At 42.3% G+C, this 22016-nt stretch overlaps 1 protein-coding gene across 3 annotated transcripts in view; it reads left to right on the top strand.

The window, feature by feature from the left end:
• CD2AP (CD2 associated protein) overlaps positions 1 to 22016 on the top strand; it is a 98080-nt gene that overhangs the window by 13931 nt on the left and 62133 nt on the right. For 2 of the 3 annotated variants that reach the window (XR_010794906.1, XM_066637802.1), the window contains exons 3-4: positions 17258 to 17411; positions 19278 to 19378. Coding sequence is in view for 2 of the 3 variants with exons in the window: in XM_066637802.1 (XP_066493899.1) it covers positions 17258 to 17411; positions 19278 to 19378 (255 nt within the window). In the remaining variant the exon portion in view is untranslated. The remainder of the gene's footprint in view (positions 1 to 17257; positions 17412 to 19277; positions 19379 to 22016) is intronic. The other variant, XM_066637810.1, reaches the window with a different exon arrangement.

Here is a 22016-nt window from a genome sequence, read left to right as displayed (position 1 = left end):
TATTTTATACAGCAAACTATTTTAGTTTGCTTGTTCTTTGCAGATGATGGCATTTACCAGGGGATTCTTGAAAAACTTAGGAGTTGAAACCCAGTCCGTTCTGTTCTCTGGCAATTTCACTATGCACTGCAGTCTAAAGAGTGAGGGCCCAATCCTATCCAACTTTTCAGGGCTGATGCAGCCATGCCAGTAGGGCATGTGCTGCATCCTGCGGTGGGGGGAGGAAAGGCAGTCTTGGAGGCCTCCTCAAGGTCAGGGAACATTTATTCCCTGGGCTCAGGGCTGCATTTCAATTGCGTCAATGCTGGAAATTAGATATGAGTGGGCCGAAACATGGAGATAAATTGGTACTTGGTTTGTGCATGCTCTGTGTCTTACAAAAGGCTAAACAACAGGTTGCAATGAAGGTTGTGGTTGCTGACAAAAATGCCTCCACATATATAACCTCCCCTCCCATAACATCTGATGAACTTTACAGAATGCCATCATACCAAGAGCCCTCTTCACATGTTCTGTAAGTGTAGCCTTTGTTGGTTTCTCAGAAACTGGTGGTTAGCAGTATGGCCTGGGCTTCTGCTTGTTTGTTTTTGGATTATTTTGTTGTTTCTTTTGAAGGCATCTTCTAGGACTCTGAAATCTGGATTATATAGTTTTTTATACTAGGTCAGGGTTACATGTGACTCTCTGACATTTTAGTCAGCCTGGGGGCTTTTGCTAGATTCCTAAAAATCTCAGAAATTAGGATTCATTTGAAAGAAGAGAGTAGCAGGGAGGTTCTAATCTACATGTTTAAAAGTATGGTAGAAAAATTTGATTGAAAATAAGGGAATAAAGCTACATCTGCATTTTTGTGTCTGTAAATTGAAGGTTGCAATTTCTCAGGTTTTACTTATTCAAAAATTTTCTATCTGCCATCTGCTGATTCACTAGTTTGCTATCTCCTTTTGGCCACATTGTTTATTTCACCTTTGGTGTTAAACAGGTTATCTGCCATACAGTACAGGTTGATTCTCATTATTGGCAATGGTACCCTTCCTAGAACTCATGTGGATGGCAAAAAACACACAATAGCAAATCAATTTAGAAAACAAAGGCTCTTTGTTCTGGTGGTTTAAAAACAGCCTTGCTGACCTTTTGAAATGCACAGAGAGGCAATCAGTCTCTCTCTAGGTGCTCAGGCTTCATAAGGAGGCAGCAATCTCTCCCTTCACCAGGAGCCCCAGTGAGGGGGAAAGAATTGAGGAGGTGATAATCGCTGCCATTTAGCCTTCTTTCATGTGCTCAGGGGGAAGGGAGAAGTGAAACCTGCAGAGAGAATTATTGATGGATTGTCAGCCAGCTGCCCTCTTTGGCATTATTAAATGACTGTTTTCCTTTAATTTAAAGGGTCCTTCTCATCAGCTTTGAGCTAGAAAAATCTGTGGATAATTAGGTTATACCTGTAATCACTTGCATGACTGTCTCTCTGCAACAGTAAAAAGCAGTTTTTTAAACTGTGATTTTTAAAGGGGTGCATTTTTCCCTTCTCCAGGGATCAGCACATTCCTTCTCATTTGCAGGGGATCATTCATGTTGAGTCAAATCCAAGTTTAAAAAATCAGTGTATAACAAGGTTGGACCTGGATGTCATAGAGTCAGGACCAGAGAACAGTACTGTGATTGACCTTCAAAACATTTCCAACAATTTTAGATACCTAAAACCATACTTTTTGATCTAAATAATACATATTGTGCTACTTGGTTCCTGGAGCTGTTCTTTTGGGATTTTATTGTTCTTTCTGTGGTTGCCATTGTTTTCTTTAGAATGCTTTTGGGGTCATTTCCTGGAGCATTCTAAGGAAAAAGAATTGTGACTGACAGCAGCAGCTGGCTGCTGGGAACACTAGAAGTGCCTCAAGAGCTGCTGCAGTCTGCAGAGGCATATTGGAAAAAGGGAAAGGAAAAAAACCCTCAGTGTACTTGCTCACCTAGAATTAAAGGTTTTCAAAGTGGGCGAATGGTTAATCAAGATTGGAATATGGTGTAGGAAACAGAATGTATTCCTTGTGTATTCCACAATACTTTACAAATGTGCACATGTTTGTTTGCTGCATCTTATGAGATTAGATTTTGGAATCTGAGAGAAATGCTTCATATAAAAGTATTAACTGGAATGTATTTTGCTATTATCATCCCACACAATTGGATGGACCATGGATGGGATTGAAGGATCATTGATCAGTAGTGGATGAGGACCTGCTTTGGATGCAGACAGTGTCCAGTCCCTGACACCTTCAGGAAAGACCTTTCTGTAAAACCTGTAAAGCCACTACCAATCAATGTGACCAGCCTGGAGGTTGTGACGCCCAAGAGGGTTGCAAGCCCTTTTTTAGGGGGATACAGAGAGCTTGAAAAGCTGGGCATCACCATTTTGGAAGCTTCTTTTGAACAACCATCTGCTGCCACCTTGAAAGGGACAGCTTAAAAACATGTTTAGTGAGAAAGTGAGGTGGGAGAGAAAGACAGTGAGAGCCTGAGCATTAGCGGTTGTTCTTGGAGTGATTGTAGATGTTAGGTGGAGAGTATGCTTTCTTTACTATCTTTATGAAAGATATTGTCCTCTCTGTACCTGCTGCTATCCCTTTGCAAAACTTAGCAGTTGGGAACAGTAGGAATTTATGACTAGGGAAGGGGCTTCCCTGTTAAACTGCCACTTCCTCAATTCTTCTAGCTGAGGGGAAAACTAGCCTTGCCTTGAGGTTACCTTGGTATATGTGTGCTTGCGTGTGGTGAAATCTCTAGCAGGTCTCTCTCTAAGCAGGCATGGCGTGCCTTCCCTGTGCATGCCTAGGTGAGTCTCAGTGCGTGGGGAAGAGAAAGGTAAATACTCCGAAGATTATCTAAAATTTGACTTTACAACCTTGATCAGCAATGGCATAGAAAAGCGATAATGTGTTCTGTGCAATATTATTCTCAGTGCTGAATCAATTACTGAATCAATCACTGAACTCAAAACTCAAACGTCACTTAGAGACAAAGCATTTGGAACATTTTAAAAAAAGGGTTTTGAATGCTGTTGAGTTTCAAAAAGTATTACTTATTAAAACAATGACTTCACTTCCTATTTAATGTTGTTGCTTACAGCCCTGCAGCACTTTCAGCCCTAGGTCTTAGGGGGGTCCTGACAGGTTGTCCTACCTTAAAGGAGCTTCTGATGCAAAAAAAGGTTGGGATCTGGAGAGACCAATGGTCTGACTTCATAGAAATATGGATGTCCTGCCTAACCTAAGAGTGAAAAATCAAGTTTCATAAGTTTTTTTTTTGCATAGTGACCCTGGCTTAAATCCAAGGATTTTCTGTTAAGAATTGGTATTTGATTGCCTATGTGATAAATATTTTTATGGTAGAATAGTACAAAGTACCAAATGAATTTTGAGTTCATTGAATCTTACCCCATTCTTTACCCTGAATCCTTTGAAGTTTCTGAACTGTCTTTAAAGATAGCCCCCATTTTGTAGTAATTTGACCTGGATTAGACCTGAATTAGATTAAAGTTTGGATAGCTATGATTTTCTTGAGAAGACTTGCAATAGGCACACCAGCCAAAAATAATGAAAGTCACCACAGCTGCTTCTTGAGCACGCATGTACCTCCAAGCTGCAAACCTCATGTTCTAGCTGGAGTGTCAATATCATGCAGCTAGCTTTCATCTGAGTTCATCTAAGCAAAAACAATTAAATGATTCTAAGGGATGTGTAGCCTTTTATTGTCAACTACTTGACATTAAAACTGAAATGGATGCAAACAATGATACCTATAAAATACAGGTTGAGTCTCAGTATTTGCAAGGGTTCTGTTCCCAGAACTCACATGGATGGCAAAAATCACATTAAAGCAAATCCATTTAAAAAACAATGTCCCTTTGCTAGGTGATTTAAAAACAGCCTTGCTCACCTTTGTAATGCATCAAGCAGACAATCAGTCTCTCTCCGGGCGCTCAAAAAGTCTTCACTCCGATGCAGCAATCCCTCCCTTCACCAGGAGCAGCAGTGAGGGGGAAAGAATGTAGGATAAATGAAGCTGTTCTAAGTGCCTGGAGAGAGAGTGATTGATGGATTGTCAGCCAGCTGCCTTCATTAACAAGGCTATTGTTAAACAGCTTTTTTCCTTTAATTTAAAGGGCCCTTTCATCGTGTTGAGATTAAACCGTGGGTGAAAAATCTGTGGATAATTGGGTTATACAGATCCAACCTTGTTATACACTGATTTTTTATACACAGATTTGACTCAACACGAATGGCCACTGCAAATAAGTAGGAATGTGCTGATCCCTGCAGAAGGGGAAAAAAATCCATTCCCAAACTGCTTTTCTTGCTGTTATAGAGCAGGGGTGCCCAAACCCCGGCCCGCAGGCCACTTGCGACCCGCTGTGGGTCCCCATCCGGCCCCCAGGGGGTCCCCCCACCTCCAATGGGCACCCGGCCCTCACCCCAGCCTGCGCTGGCCCGCCGCGCGAGCTCCGTGCCTTGCTCTCCTTCGCTGCCACTGAGCTCAGTGGCAGCGAAGGAAAGACGAGCCCAACCGGCGTGCACGGCCTTTTATAGTGGGAAGGTAACGTGAGACTTGCAGGTCTCGCATTACTTCCCACTATAAAAGACCCCGCACACTTGCCTGCTAGTCTCTTCTTTCTAGCCCATAGGCTGGGCTGGGAGCAGCTCTGTTTGGCTCTGCTTGGCTCCCTTCCCCTCCCCCCTCCCCTCCTGCAGCCTGAGCCATGGGGGGGGAGAGAGAGAGATCATGAGGGAGGGGAGCCCAGCCCAGCCCAGCTCGCAGCACGTCTCCCTCTGGAGGGAGGGAGGGAGGGCTGGTTGGCTGGCTAGCCAGCCAGACCGCCGGCCAGGCAGGCAGGCAGGCAACAGCAGCAGCACATGGGCAGGCAGGTAGGCAGGCAGCTGGGCAAGCAGGCAGGCAGCCCAAGCGAGGGAAGGAGGTAGGGCGAGGGGGCAGGTGAGCAGGCGGGTATGTGAAAGTGTGAAAGATCCGCCCTCCATTTGTGTGTGTGTGCGAATGGGATCATAAAATGGCATGAAGATTCCCCCCCCCTTCTTAGGGTGAATGTGAGCATAAACTGGCATGAAGATCCCCCCTTCTTAGGTGAATGTGAGCATAAACTGGCATGAAGATCCCCCCCTTCTTAGGTGAATGTGAGCATAAACTGGCATGAAGATTCCCCCCTTCTTAGGTGAATGTGAGCATAAACTGGCATGATTTTTTTTTATCCACCACTGGTTCTAGAACAGAACCCCAGTGTATAACAAGGGACAACCTGTACCTGTAAGTCTCAGCAGGCCTTTGATAGTTTGATAAGTCATCCTAAAGATGCTGATAAAGAGGGTCTCAAATTGTGCACAATTTGCTGGACACAAATATAGTGGTAGCAGAAAAATAATCTCTCTTTGTCATAATCACCATCACAAATAGGCTCTAAAATGAACTCTAGCTTGTGTCTGATTATCCACAGCAGTTTTTCGCAAAATGTGGGTCAGGACCCACTAGGTGGGTCATGAACCAATTTCAGATGGGTCACCATTCATTTCAATATTTTATTTTTAATATATCAGACTTGATGCTACCATAGTATGTGACTGCATTTGGGGGAAATGTTATAGACCTGTACTTTTAACAAGCTACTACGCATACTCTTTTAACAATGATAATCAATGGGACTCCTGGGTAAGTGTGGATAGGATTGCAACCTAGAGTTGTCAAACATTTTCCTGCTTGATGATGTCACTTCCAGTCATGACATCACTTCTGGTGGGTCCTGAGACGGGGAGACAGGAAAAAGCAGCAGTAGAGGAGGAGAAGGGAAGGTGATGGAACCTACAGAGATAATAAGAAATTGAGGTAGGAAGAAGAACAGGAAACAGGCTTCAAACTCAGACTAGATACAATTAAATTTAGTCTTGGCATCATACCTGTTAGAAATTAGTGATTTCTTTGATGGCCAGGTAGTTCCTCTATTCAGGTTTTGTTCTGTGATAGGTATTGATTTCTTTTTTCTAGTGATGGGTGAGGCATTTGATTATCATGGTGGCTTGCAAGATCTATTTTTATGACATGATACTCCCGTGTGTGTCCAGATTAGACTAAAAGCTGAATCAATAAAATTCAGTGATTTTTTTATTAAATATTGGCTTTTCCAAAATGTCTATTGTCAGCTCAATCCTAAATGAGTCTACTCAGAAGTAAACCCCATTATGTTCAATGGGACTTGCTCCCAGGAAAATGTGCATAGGATTGTAGCCATAGGCAAGCCCTTAGAGTGCACACAAGACTTTTCCTCCAGAAATTTGTCCAATCCCCTTTTAAAGGCATCTAGGCTAGATGCTGTCACCACAACCTGTGGCAAGGAGCTCCACAGACTAATTGCGCACTGGGCAAAGAAACAGCGCAGACCCTTGCCTATAAGTCGATCCCACAGAGAAGTCAAGGGCAGGTTTCGAACCAAGCATCATGGAATTTTCTATGACCCTCAGATAAGTCGGGGGTTAAACTTGGGGGGGGGTGTGTCTGACTATAGTTTTGTCCGATTTTACCCAAGGCCAGATCCTTGAAAAATAACCCACCACTAATTGTTACCTAAGAACTGTACAGTCTCTAATTTATTAAAAACATAGTAAAAGATCATAAGATATATTTTAATTCTTTTTAAATTCTGGCCTTACAATCGATTTGTATAATGGCATAATAATATTGGCCATTTGATTCTCAATGTATCTCAAGAAATTTTGATTTCTTGCCCCAATGTACATCATTAATTTACTTATATTGAAGTACATCTGCTATTTTGCTGCCCCATCATTTAGAGAGATCCTTTTGGTGCTCTTCACAATCCCTTCTGAACTTCATCCAGAAGAGTTTCATCTGCAAGCTTGGCCATTTTGCTGCTTATCCGCAACTCCAGGTCTAAAACTCCAGAAATGTTTCCCAACTCCAGAGAGCAGTGAGAAATGCTTTCTAGTGTAGTGCAGGAGCTGTAAGTCTGAAGAACTGTCAGACTCCTAAAGGGCTCCTTTCATTATTCAGCATATTTAGTTATAAAAAGGGGGTGAACATTCTAGTTTGCTTATTGGCTTTCTAATAAAATATTTGTTAAGGGTTTGTAAAATTTAACAATTTAATAAATAAACGTTGGCCTAATATTTAACAATTGTTCAAAAATGGATGAAATTGCTCTAATATTTGTAATGTTGTTGATTGGTCTTAATATTTTTTCCCAAGTATGGAAGAGCTAGTTTACCTTCTAAAGGTATGCAATGGAGGTGCAATTTTGTGACTTAACTACTGATTGTCATGACTAAAGTGTGGTTTTTTTCTTCCCAAGTTATTGGAAGTGTTGCTGATGTGTTCCAGCTGTTTCTTAGTGGAATTTCATCAGGGAGTACAAATCTTTTATACATAATTGTAGAACAGAGTGGTGATCTGTCTGCTCAGGTGTGAGCAGCTGCCTCTATGACCTTAGCATGAAACCAGGAAACTTGTTGAGTTAATTGTTGAACTTTGTTCATTGCAGCATCTTTGTTTAACATTTCCGTCAGCGCACACATGAACACGCACATAGCTGGGTGTGTTCAAGCAATATGTCGATAGAATCTGTAAGTTAATTTCTTTTTCTTGCAATATAGTATGTCAGTAATACTGAGCATTTAAATTTATAGTCTGGTGTGATGTTTGTAAATTGCATTTACTTTCTCTGGCTTGGACAAATGCTTATTTTTAGTTCAGTTTGTCAAAAAGCAGTTGTTAAAATGCTTTTATAGCTACTAGTGAATTCATGAAGGTGATCTCATTTAAATGTAAACATGGGGAAATTGTGTTTCTGACAACAAAGTAGAGTTCTTATGTTTGTTCAGGAAGTTTGCATTGTACATATATATTTTTTCTTGTGCAGGCTTATAAAATAAGGACAGTGTTGCCGGTTGCTTAGCTTAGCTTTGCCTGAATCTTAGCAAGGGCAGGGTAAAATTCTCCCTTTCATTTTTAACCTTCAGTGAAAAAGTTCTTAAAAGTGGTTTTGAATGTTCTTCCTAAAGAGTAAGAATGTTTCTTTCACGAGAAGTGTCATGTGATCTTCTCTATAAAGTTTCTTTATTGGCACATTTAGGAATGGGTTCTCACTAGCGATTATAGCAGTTGTCCCTTTTTTCTGCTGCTCTCCCCACAAACAAAGTGTTTCAAATAAGTATACAAAGTTTACTAGCATTTCAGCACAGACCACATACCTTAGTCATTTGTGGCATGTTGATGGTCTGAGAAGGAAATGGGAGGGAAAAAAGCCAACACCCGCTTGACAAAATCTGTTGCAGGTGAGTTGCTATTTACAAGTCTGCCCTGAAAAGTTCTGAGTTCAGTTTGATGTTATGATGAATAATTAGCTTTTAGCAACTTTGAAAGAAAAGAAAGGAAACCCTAGACCTATTTATTTAAACTCTCAATTTAATAAAACATTAAGTTAAATGAAAAGCTTACCAACTTCTTATCCATAACTTACCATAAACTGTGTTAGTTCATTTTATAAGTGTTTTCATGGTGGGTCTAACAAAAAGAACTTGTATCATATCCATTTTTAGTGTTGAAAGTCTGACCCTTAACTCTGCACAACATTGTTTTTGAATGCTGTTAACATTTTCGTTTATGTTAATTACTAGCACAATATCTCTTGAAATCTAGAGATATTTGCCCATGGTAAGAGAATTTGTATAGAAACTTGTTTTGTTTCTTTTTACTTTCTTGTCCTTTTTTGCTTGCATACTTGTACATGTCCTGAAACCTAACTGTACCTTTATGGGCATCTCCTTGTGTTTGATTTGGTAGGCTGTTAATATATGGTAGTAAGTTCTTGTACTCTTGTTGCGAATAGACTCTTAGGGTGCTTTGTTTTTCTTTCTGTATTGTTTTGTTCTTTAATCAGAAGTTGATATTAAAATTAAGGGGAAAAAGTTTGCATTTCTTCCTTTGGGGGTTTCAGCGCAGTTTACAGTTTCAATTAAAACACTTTGTTCATTCATACAAAAAAATTCAATAAAATATAGCAGCAGTTTAAAACAAGATCATATTACAGGAACAACAACAACAAAAATCAAATATTCTCAGCAAAAGCCTGTACAAAGAGCCAGGCCTTTAGCCACCAGCAAAATACTGGCAGGGAGTATACTGTACAGAAGCAAAGTGCAATGCAGGGAATTCAGTATTTGGGGAGCTGCCACTGTTGCACATCACCATCAGCTGAACCTCAGAAGGTGGTGGAATGTGCAAGAGAGCCTGTCCTCCTCATCTTAATAGATGGATAGATTTACCTGCAGGAGGGCAGATCTTCGGGTATCTTGGCCTCAAGCTATATAGGACTTTGATGGAAATAAACAGAACATCAAATTGTGCCTGGAAACAAACTGATAGCCAATGTAACTGAAGCAGCAATGGCAAGAAATGATCAAATCATGTTCTACCAGTCCTTACTTGAGCAGCTGCGTATCAATGGCACATCGCATTATACCAGTGGTCTTCAACCTTTTTTGAGCTGTGTCTCCAATAAATAAACAAATGAAGTACGAGACTGGGGACCCACGGCCTCCCTCCCGGGACCTGATCTGCCCCCATCACCTGCCCCTGGCTACTCCATTTCCCCCTTCCTTTTGCCTCTTCACAACAACCCTGTTAGGTAGCAGCCTAAGCTTGACTGGCCTTAGGAGCTGCAAGGCAAGACAGCAAGAACAGGCTGTGCAAGATTGCATCAGGAACTCAGTTTTGATAAGGCAGTACCATTATTGGATTGGACCCCAGCCCTGTCTTATACAGACTTTGAAAGTTTACTGCGACCCCATTGGAGTCCTGACCCACAGGTTGAAGAACACTGCATTATACCCTCACATAATGATCTGACCATAACAAAGAAGTGATGTTAATCTCTTCTATTACCTCTTGCCATCTTCCTGCTCAGAAGAAAACACAAAGTCTGAAGCATGTCCTCACAAATGCATAGGTGCTGAAGTGACAGGATCCTGATAGCTATATTGGCTGTGAAATCCTGAGCCACCCCTGGGGCAGGAGACTCAGCATGAAATAACAATCTCAAGGACTCCTCAACAACTGTAAACATCAGTTACACATTTTCATTTCCAAAAGTCAGATGGTCACCAATGATCTTCAAATTTAGTTAAATGTTGTTTTCCGTGTTTTTAATCTCGCAATCTGCCATGCTTTGTTATCCATTCCATAAATATAAGGATTTTTTTTTTTTGCTAATTCAGTTCTTTGCAGTGATTGGTTTTGTTGCAATTTAACTCATCAGATATTGAGAAATGAGTAAACTTCTGAGTTTAATGATGAATCATGCAAATCATTTCCTTTTGAGATTTTCTCCAATACAATTGTATATTCCCACCATTATATTTAAAAACAATAACAAAAAGCCCACCAATGTATGGATACATTTTCAGCAATCTTAGCTACTAACGTTTGCTTCTCTGGGGTCAAATATAAGCAGTATTAAACTTCATAATAGATAATTAAATCTAAAGAAACCTTAGAATTCTGCTGAGAATTCATCTGTACCTAGAGGCTGATTTAATTTTAAAAAAGAACTTTTTGTACTACTTTTTTGCAAAGAGTTTAATAATTGCTTATCTTGTTCAGATAATCCAGATAAATAATCGTTTTAATGAAATTTCTCAATATTGAAAAAATAAGGTAAATCTTGAATTTACCTCACTATTTGGCTACTATATTTTCAATTACAACAGATTTAGAGGGAAAATTTCCCTCAGCTCATCTGCTCCTTGCTGGAGATTTCAACTTGAGGGTTGGATCTGGGGCCCCCTTTTCTATGAAGCCTTAGGTATTGACTCTGAATCCACCTTACCCTCCTTTCTTGTTTTGGAAAGGCAGTCTAAGGATACTCAGTATAATGCAGTAGGTTTCCAACTGGCTAAGTTCTGTGCCCATACAAACAGGTTTTGTCTTAATGGTCTTTTGGAATATCCTAAATCTGGGGAATTCACCTTTCCTTTCCTCTTAGGTTCCAGCGTAGTGGATTATGTGCTGGTCCCCCCTTCCCTCTTGTCCTCTATTTTGGATTTTGAGGTTGGTAACTGTGCTCTAAGTGATCATTTTCCTCTTATTTTAACGCTCAACTCAAATCAAGGAAACCTAAGGACTCTGAGTGGTGGGGTTGACAACCTCGAATCCTGGGTGAAAGTCTCCTGGTCCCCAGATTTAAACCGGAGGCTAAAGGAAACTCTGGAGTCTGCTGTAAGTTTTAAATTAAAAACAGCTCTGCAACAAGAAGGGGATCCCCAGGAGTATATTAATACATTTGATTAATATAAATTTGTCAGTGGGGGCTCACATCCCCTAATGGTCCTATTGATAAATGACCCTCTCCCAAGTTCACTTGGTACATTTGGGGACCAGTGTGCCACAGCACAGTGGTTGAAAATGGCTGATCTAGAATCTAATCTAGCGAAGAAGAATGGGCTCCCAAAGCTGATGAAACTTGTATACTTATTAAATGACAGCCCAGTATTTGTGTTGCAGGGCACTGCTAATTTCCTTTTGTCAGTTGTAGAAAAGTATGGAAAGAGATTGGTGTAATGTTTATTTGTATGGACTGTTTGCATTTTAACCTTAAAGTTTGTGTGACCTTTATTTTATTTTTAATTCTTTATTTCTTTTTATTTTACATCTTGTTTTACCTTGATGACTCATTTGTTGGAACATGAATTAATGCCATTAAAAGTCTCTAAATCTCTAAAGGTCTCTAAATCTATTCTAAATCTAATCTAAATCTAAATTTAATCTATAAATCTAAATCTTTTGTATTGGCAACCTTCAGTCTCGAAAGACTATGGTATCGCGCTCTGAAAGGTGGTTCTGGCACAGCGTCTAGTGTGGCTGAAAAGGCCAATCCGGGAGTGACAATCCCTTCCACACCGGGAGCAAGTGCAGTCTGTCCCTGGTCTGTCTCCCTGGCTATGGGCCTTCCTTCTTTGCCTCTTAGCCTCAGACTGTTGGCAAAGTGTCTCTTCAAACTGGGAAAGGCCATGCTGCACAGCCTGCCTCCAAGCGGGCCACTCAGAGGCCAGGGTTTCCCACTTGTTGAGGTCCATCCCTAAGGCCTTCAGATCCCTCTTGCAGATGTCCTTGTATCGCAGCTGTGGTCTACCTGTAGGGCGCTTTCCTTGCACGAGTTCTCCATAGAGGAGATCCTTTGGGATCCGGCCATCATCCATTCTCACGACATGACCAAGCCAACGCAGGCGTCTCTGTTTCAGCAGTGAATACATGCTAGGGATTCCAGCACGTTCCAGGACTGTGTTGTTTGGAACTTTGTCCTGCCAGGTGATGCCGAGGATGCGTCGGAGGCAGCGCATGTGGAAAGCGCTCAGTTTCCTCTCCTGTTGTGAGTGAAGAGTCCATGACTCGCTGCAGTACAGAAGTGTACTCAGGACGCAAGCTCTGTAGACCTGGATCTTGGTATGTTCCGTCAGCTTCTTGTTGGATCAGACTCTCTTTGTGAGTCTGGAAAACGTGGTAGCTGCTTTACCGATGCGCTTGTTTAGCTCGGCATCGAGAGAATGAGTGTCGGAGATCGTTGAGCCAAGGTACACAAAGTCATGGACAACCTCCAGTTCATGCTCAGAGATTGTAATGCAGGGAGGTGAGTCCACATCCTGAACCATGACCTGTGTTTTCTTCAGGCTGATTGTCAGTCCAAAATCTTGGCAGGCCTTGCTAAAACGATCCATGAGCTGCTGGAGATCTTTGGCTGAGTGGGTAGTGACAGCTGCATCGTCGGCAAAGAGGAAGTCACGCAGGCATTTCAGCTGGACTTTGGATTTTGCTCTCAGTCTGGAGAGGTTGAAGAGCTTTCCGTCTGATCTGGTCCGGAGATAGATGCCTTCTGTTGCAGTTCCAAAGGCCTGCTTCAGCAGGACAGCGAAGAAAATCCCAAACAAGGTTGGTGCAAGAACACAGCCCTGCTTCACTCCGCTTCGGATGTCAAAAGGGTCTGATGTGGAGCCATCGAAGACAACAGTGCCCTTCATGTCCTTGTGGAAGGATCTGATGATGCTGAGGAGCCTGGGTGGACATCCAATCTTGGGGAGAATCTTGAAGAGGCCGTCTCTGCTGACCAGGTCGAAAGCCTTTGTGAGATCTATGAAGGCTATAAAGAGTGGCTGTCGTTGTTCCCTGCATTTCTCCTGCAGTTGTCTAAGGGAGAATACCAGGTGGACCTGTTGGCTCGGAATCCACACTGAATCTAATCTAATCTAAATCTAATCTAATTAATCTAATCTAATCTAATCTAATCTAATCTAATCTAATTAATTTAGATTTAAATCTAAATCTAATAAATAAGAATTATCAGACTTGAATAGTCTTTATTAAGCATACACATAATCCGTAATGAATACAAAAGCTTGAAAACAGTGTTATTTACCTTACTCAAATGTAAGCTCATTGTGTTTAGTAAGACTTACGGTGTAATCCTATCAATGTGAACAGACACTGCATTTACACTATGGGAGACCAACCTCTCTATATTGACCACCTCTGTAAGTTGTATCTTGACCACTTCAACCATTGCACAGAGTATTAATTTACCCTCCATAAGTTGCCCACTGAACACGATACTGTGGGCCGATGTTTTGTCTGGTTTGTCCCATCTTGGACAAACAAGAAGCCACGTAACAATCCCTCCCCTATGCCTGCTAGCACGTGTGCGGCCGGGTTTTTATAGGTGGGCACACTGCACATAGCCGACAGACCTGCACTGGCTGCCGATTGTACCTGGACATGTACCAAGTTGTGAGGGACATGAGGTTGCTTGTGCATAGTGAAGCCACTGTCTTTTCACTTTGGTTCCCATCACCAGTGCATTACTTTACACTTATATTGAAACACAGCTGCTATTTTGCTGCCTATTCTCCTGGTTTGGAGAGATCCTTCTGGAGCACTTCACAATTCCTTCTGGTCTTCACCACTCAGAAAAGTTTAGTGTCATCCACAAACTTGTCCACCTCCCTGCTTATCTCTGTTTCCAGGTCATTTATGAAGATGTTGAAAAGCACCAGTCCCAGGACAGATCCTTGAGGCACTCCACTTTACACCTCTCTCCACTTTTTTTGTCAGTTGCCCATTGACATCCACTCTCTGTTTCCTGGTCCTCAACCAATTCCCAATCCATGAGAGGACATGTCCTCTTATTCCCTGACTGTGGAGTTTTCTCAACAGCTTTTAGTGAGGGACCGTATCGAACACCTTCTGGCATTTAGTGAATCTGAGGAGACCCAGTGGAGGCCAGGCAGCCTATGTAAAAAAGTTTTGTTTGTTTTTTAAGCTGTTGGGGCTATGTAACATGCTACATACTATGGGCTGGCAAGGGAAACCAAGTATTTTTTTTAACTTACAATTTTTTTTAAGCTTATGAATTTTCTGGGGTTTTTAAAAACACTGATTGTGGGCTGTTTATTCTGTCTCTTGATATAGTTATAGATAATATAAATACAGGTGGAACCTATTTATCCGCGTTAGTTCCATTTCGTGACTCAGCGCGATTAACAAAAAACGCGTTGTGCTAAATTCCATAGAGTTACGCAAATACACTGCAGCCTGACACTTCTGGATGGAAGGAAACTAAGGCAGCTGTTATCAATCCCCTCCCCTCCACTGTACTCAGCCCTCCCGTTGCCAGCTGGTTCTTTCGTTCTTTCACAGGTGGGATGCTGAGCTTTTAAAAGTCCAGTACTATGCCTGCCTACTCAGAAGTAAGCCCCATTGTAGTCAATGGGGCTTATTCCCAGGAAAGTGTGGAGAGGATTGTAGCCTTGCTGGGCTGTTTTGCTTCTGTAGGCTGGAGCACGGAGAGCCTGCACCATGGGGGGGGGGGAAATTGGGCAAACACTCCCTGGGTTTTTTAAAGCAATGCCCTCTGTTGCTACTGCCCCTGCCCCTGTGTGTGTGTGTGTGTGAGTGAGAGAGAGAGAGAGCTCTACCTTACTGCACATGCTCTGGCCACAGAGGTTTTATGCCCCCCCCCCGGCCTTCCCCTCTTCAGCCTCTTTGCTGACTCAGGTGATCCACGAGTCTTACTGTTCCTTTGCAAGGGGAGCATCTTCCATGGCTCCAGGGCTATTTCCCTGCCTGTGCCAGGCGGAGCCTTTTTGCAGCGTTTTAGGCAGCCTGGAAAAGGAGTGAGATGCCAGTGAAGGGCAAAGGAGGCAAAGGTATGTGTGCCTTTCAGTTCCCCCCACCCCATTCTCGGTGAGACAAATCTGCAGATAAAAAAAAAATCCATGGATAAATAGGCTGCACCTGTAGTAAGCATCACAAGAGGATCAATTCTCATTGATATTTGCAACAAATCTTTTTAAAAATCCAGTCTAAATAATAACTTGGCCTTGCATTTGTTGTCCTGGGAGCTAAACATGATAATATTTAAATGCCTTTTTTCCTTATGCTGACCAATTTACTCCATTCCCTTGGGTGGTCAACTTAAAGAGGTTCTACTGTATTTAAAAAAGAAAAATAGTCAAAAAAGGATTGAACTTTCAACAACTTGCACCATGAATTTGATGTCTTATTTTAAAGCAACAGTTGGATTAGTAGTTAATCACACTGCTGCACCTTTGAGGAAACTCAATTACCACTTCCATTCTTATAAAAATAGAGGTGAAATCATCAAGAAGCTAATATTAAGTAATTATTCAAATAACCAAACCAGCCATGGATTAACTTGGCTTCTTGTTTGAAGAAGAAGTGCTACTATGAGCTATTTTTCATGTTTATTTCTGCCTTCCAGTAATAAATTGCAGTAGGATCAGAGCAACAATTATTTCCACTGTCCTCCAGGCTTCCTGACCTGCTTTGCAAGTGCATACTTTCAATGACTGCACTTGATGTGACAGTTTTCAGTGACTACTGTCAGTGTTGTAACTGAATTCAAAGGAAGGAAAGTAGACATTCCTCCTTTACAGATCAAATGTGCAGGTATGTCATGGGAAAATACATCCATGAGTTTCCACCTATATGGAATTTGCAGCCACATGGGTGGAATTGCATTCTCTGTAATATGGGCCTTTCTTGGAAAAAGCTGCACTAGTCCTTTCTGCGCTGCCAGTCATCCTTTGCCAGATTTCCTGGGTCTGCATATATCATAGCAGCACTTGCCAGTGCCTCCTCCTGAAAATTTGCCAAAATCAGGCAAGAAATGTCCTGATTTTACCAGTGACAGCCAGATTCACATGCTGTTTTATTTTATATGCCATCATGCACAGCAGGCACAAGATTGGGCCCCAAAGCAGACACATTGAAAGGTCACTCAAGCAGCCATTCTTCACACTCTCGCTCAGAAAAGCAGCCAGAGATAGCAGTTTCAAACATTATTATGTGCATATATACATCTTCATGTACTTTTCTGGGAGCAAGCATAATTGAGCACAGTGGGGCTTACTTCTGACTCGTAGGCTTGCATAGGGTTGTGTCAGAAATCCCCTTTCTCTGCATGGGGAGAAAAATGTCTCTCTTTCTCTGTGCCTCTCTTTCTCTATGAAACAGATTGGCATCTTGGGCAGGGAAGCAAAAAGGAGCAAGGCACTTGTGCACTTGCACAGGAGATGCATGAAGAGAGAGACACCTAAGAGTGAATTTAAAAAAGCAGGCAAGAAAGGTGCCATTCCCTCCTTCTTGTTCTCTTTGCCTGGGCTGCCATCTTATGCACACCTTTCCAGGAAAGCCATTCCAGGTGCCGATCCGCCTCCATTGAATACCGTGGAACTTCTGAGTAGATATGGATAGCATTATGTCAGAGGTGTCTTTCCCTGTCTGGGGATGGAGGTGTCATGACTTGCAGCTGGCATAGATCCAAATAGCCCCCCTGGGCAATCTGGGGCTTGATACAGGGTAAGAGAACAAATGTGCCAGCCTGCCCAATTTCAACACTGAATACAGCATAGGCTATGGTGGTCCTGCTGTGCCAGCACTGAATAGGATTGTGCTGTTGAATTCAGTATACATTCATATTTTTGCTTCTGTGAGATTTCTGCTTGTAAAGCACTGGTAGGAGGCACTTTTTTTAAAGCAACCACTAGATAGCAGTGCAGTGCAAAACATGTTTTCACTATACAAGTATTCACCTTTCAAGCAGTTTTCATGGAACACGCTGGTATAATGAAGGACAGCTGTATTAATTTGTTTGTTTGGCTTATCTTTTTACCAGGAAGTTAAGAAAAACACAGACCCTAAAGATGATAGTCTGCCAATCAAGAGAGAGAGGCATGGAAATGTAGCCAATCTTGTTCAGCGCATGAGCACATACGGGCTTCCAGCGGGAGCATTCCAGCCTCATTCCCAGTCTAAAAGCTACAAAAAGAGTACGTAGTTCTTTTCTTGGTAGCTAGAATACCATCTTGTCATCATCTCTTCTTCTGAGCCACAGTGGAGTAGGGAGATGTTTCATGCAACTTTGAGCAGGAGTGGAAAATGTAATGGTGGTGCATCTTTTAATTTGTTTTGTGCAGTCGAGTGCAAAAAAGCAGCAAATGAAAGGTATAAATAATTCTAACTGGTGCACGTGAGTTGCAGAAAAAGTATGAGTGACTGTTATCTGCTCTTCTAGGAAAGATAAATTAACTGGAATAAAATTCTAACAATGTACCCTGACCTTACATTACATCATGCAGCCCATAGTTCTGAATAGTCACGATACTATGATACTATAGATAGCAGCCTGTCTTTAGAAAATCTGGTGGAACAGTGCAAATGCTCTGAGATTCAATTTTAAGAAGCAATAGAAAAAAAAGGTGTATAATAAATTTTTCAGTGTTACAATATGGTAGCAGTTGAAATAAAATGTCTTTTATAAAGTAAAAGCAACAGAAAATCTGAGGCTATTCATTTATAAAACAGGTTATAAAGAAGACTGTCTGCAAGATCAGGACCAGTATAATATCTTAATGTATCTTTACAAAAAAAATCCCAAAACAAAGTACAGAAGGACAGATGAAAAGAATCCTACATTAGTGGAAATTGGACAAGCTATATTAGAATTTCAATCAAATGATTCACATGCCAAAGTCAATTTTTGTCATTCTTAAAAAAAAATGAGTAACCACAAAATACTGCTTGTAGCATCTTAATAGCTGTTTGTAGCATGTTAATAGCTGCTATTTCTTTACTACTAGAAGAATGTGCATGCTGCTGACTTACTTGCAGGGGGTAGCAGTTGCACTGTGCAACAAGTTTTAGGTGGGGAACAAGCTTTAGGTGGGTAACAAGTTGAACTTGACACCAAAATTGTGAAAACTTTGGTATGTAAGAAAAATGCCATCATGTTGTATATCACTGGAAAGGTAAGTTAATGCAGAATACAATGAAACAAATCACATTGGAATATATGTATTCTATCAAACGTTTTGGCCAATTAACCAGAAAATGAAAACACATTGTGGAATGTGGAATGAAGCCTTGTGGAACAAAAAGTACACTTCCTTGACTCAGAACTGACCTATGATTGTTCTGAGAGTCAATGAGATGTTCTTATAGCATGGAACCAATAAGGTGTTAATATGAGTCAGCTGTCATTTCCATGTATCATAATACAATTACCCCTGCTAATTAGGTGAAGAGGCACTTTTTCAAGTGGTGCTCCTCTTATATATAGCAGGGGGAGAATAACTGACCTTCTTCACCCCAGCATAGTGTCTCTAACAATAAAAGGGGCACACTTTTTATTTATTTAATTTATTTATTTTATCATGGTGGGGCTACAAAATCTTCTTTGACCCCAAGGTAGCAGAGAGGTGGGGAGACAGCAGAGCAATTGGATGGCAAGCTGCAGGGAGGAGGAGGAGGTTTTCCCTCCAATTCTCACTTTTTTTAAAAAGCCCAGGTATCATGTCACTTCCGGTTGTGACATCACGTCTAGGACATCATTTTGAGCACTGGGCTACATTTTCATTTCAGCACTGGGCTACATGATCACTAGCTGCATAAGCACTGCATAAGCACAAACTTTGTTCCTCCAGATTGCTTTTGGCTGATCCATAATAGTACAGTTTTGTGTCTTTTTTAACACTAAATGTTAAAAACTTTTTCTCTAAAAGCAAGATAAAAATTTTAATTATAAAGAAAATATAGTACACACACACACTTTAAATGTAGATATGTATGAAAATATAACTGCATAATGAGAAGTAACATTTAACTGTATTTTGAGCTGTATTTTCTGCTTTCAACAGAATCAAAAAAGCGGCAATGTAAAGTTCTCTTTGAATATACTCCTCAGAATGAGGATGAGCTGGAGCTCAAATTAGGAGATGTTATAGACATTAATGAAGAGGTAAGACATTTTACAGAATTTGGTGACTGAACTTTGGTCACATAAAAATATGCAAGAACTCTGGAGAAACAATGTTTTTATACTTCATATTAATAAATTTAACTATGTTTCTTAAGTAAAAGTTAATTAACAAAAAAAGTGCTTAAAAAGATGTTCACCTATAAGTGTGTCTCACAGATAAGTTGAGGGCAGGTTTTGAACAAAAAATCGTGGAATTTTCTACGACCCTCAAATAAGTTGGGGGTGTCCGAGACTAATTTTGTCTGATTTTACCCGAGGCCAGATCCTGAAAAATATCCTACTAGTAATTGTTACATAAGAACTGTATGTCTCTAATTTATTAAAAACATAGTATTAAAAAATCACAGTATACATGCATAGTATGTATACATAGCATGGCAATAACACTATTAAAAACAGTCTCTAATTTTTTAAAAACAATGATTTATCTCATAGATCATAAGATACATTTTTATTCATTAACTTTTAAAATCCTATTCTTCACAACCATTTTGTAAGCACTATCAGAGTCACAATCACACCCACAGTTTCCTGGGAGTAAGCACCATTGACTTTAATGGGACTTTCTTCTGAGTAGACAAGCCTAGAATTGGACTCCAACAGCCCAATCCTGAACTGTCCAGGGCACCCAGCTTCGGTGGCACAGAAAATGACTGCCTCCGGATCCTGTGTGCCTTGGGCTACCACGGTCGGCACCTTGGGAGCAGGGGACTTTTGTCCCCTTCTCCTGGGTAAGGGAAGGAGCCCTGCAATGGTAAAAGCATAAAAGGTAAAAGCGTTTGTGTAGGGCGCTGAGCTCTACATGAATGGACAGGATCCAGTGGAGCAGAGCTCCAATGGACCCGCCTCTCTGCCTCCCCGCTCCCTCCTCCATAGGCCTCCTGCCCACCCTTTCCCCGCCTCCCCGTCACGCCTCCTCCCCGCCCTCTCTCCGTCCTCTGCCTGCCTCTTCGTCCCTGGAATTCCTCCTCCCCACTTCCCTCCCCACCCCTGCTTACCATGCCGTGGCTCAGTGGTCTATGAGATTGCCAAGCAGCAGAGGACGGGCGCCCATCTGCCGCTCACCCAGTGCTGGGCTAGCACAGGCACCAGCCCAGCGGTAAGCCTTGCAGACGTGTCTTATGGCATGTTTGCGACAGTGCGCACTAGTGGGAAGCTGCTGCACTGAGCTCAGGACTGGACTCTGAGTGCACTGGAAACAGCATTAATCAAATCCTCCTTTAAGGTGCCTGGTGCCTTAAGCCAGAGGCTCTACATAAAACACACAGCATATAACACATTACTGGGAGTGTCAGTTCACAGCAGAGAAACAAGCAACAAGGAATCATGAACCAAGTGCAGCTGCACATAGCTGCAGCCCAATTTACTCACAAATAGACCCTCTGCAGGTGGACGGGCAATGGCACCTCCTCCAGGCCTCATGTGGGGTTCTTGGCAGCTGCACCTCCTATGCGCCTGTGCCTACCTGGTTGCTCTGGTTACCTACCTGGTTACCTACCTGGTTACCTACCATTGCTCCAGGAACCGGAGGAGCCCTTGGGGAGGCAGGGCGGTAGAAGGGCAGCCTGCTGGCCCAGCACTCCCCCACACCATCTTGGAGCCCACCGTGCATACTCCCCACCACAGTTCTGTTGCAGAGTGGAGCAGAGAACAGAGTGGGGGTGTCCTGACTGCTGCTGCCACCGCCACCAGACTGACAGAGGGCAGAGAGAGCACAGGGAGGTATCCACTGTTTCAGGTATCCATGGATGTGGGGGACTCCCCATCCCCCCACAACCATTACCTGTTTTAAAGGTTTACCGTGTGAAAATTTTTTCCCCATAACCCACTTTTGCCCAGCCCACAGGTGTATGCATTTGGTCCCTGTTGTGTATACGAAATATTAGGAAGAAATGGCTCGACCTGAGCACTATAAGCCTACAGGCTTACAGTGTTTTGCAGGCTGCCTCCCAGCATCCAGAACACTTAAAAAAACTGGAAGAAGGTCACATTAAAGCACAGTCAGCTGGATACGAGGGGTCCCTGCATCCACAGTTTCCAGTATCCACAGGGGGGCAAGAACACATCTCCCAAGGATACCGGGGCATGCCTGTACAGTATGCTAGAGCAGTGGTTCTCAAACTGGTGGTTCGTGACCCACCAGTTCATGTAACACTTCCCCGTCCCTTTAAGAGGTGGGGGAAGGGGAGGGAGGCAGGATCCCCAGGATCAGGTCGCTAAGGGGGGGTGAGGGGCTGTGCTTGTGACTTTGTACAATGTAGGGCTGCAGCAGGCTGCAGGAGGTGTGGGAAGCCCTGCACAGCCCTCCGCAGTGCGTTCCGACGCTTGGAAGCTGCAACAGAAGCAGGCACAAAACACTTCAGTTTTGCAGAAGGTGTTTTGCGCCTGCTTCTGTTGCAGGTTCCAAGCATTGGGGAGGGCTACACAGGGCTCCCCATACCTCCTGCAGCCTGCTGCAGCCCTACATTGTACAAAGTAAGTCACAAGCACCCCCCCTCTTCCCCCTTAGCGACGCGATCCTAGAGATTGTGTCACTGCCCTAGCCCCTCCCCCACAAGAACTTACTGAGGGAATAAAGCTCCCTCAAAGTTTGAGAACCACTGTACTAGAGATTTAA

This window comes from Tiliqua scincoides, chromosome 1 (genome assembly GCF_035046505.1).
Source record: "Tiliqua scincoides isolate rTilSci1 chromosome 1, rTilSci1.hap2, whole genome shotgun sequence".
Taxonomy (NCBI): Eukaryota; Metazoa; Chordata; class Lepidosauria; order Squamata; family Scincidae; genus Tiliqua; species Tiliqua scincoides.
This window is presented reverse-complemented; position numbering and strand designations above follow the sequence as displayed.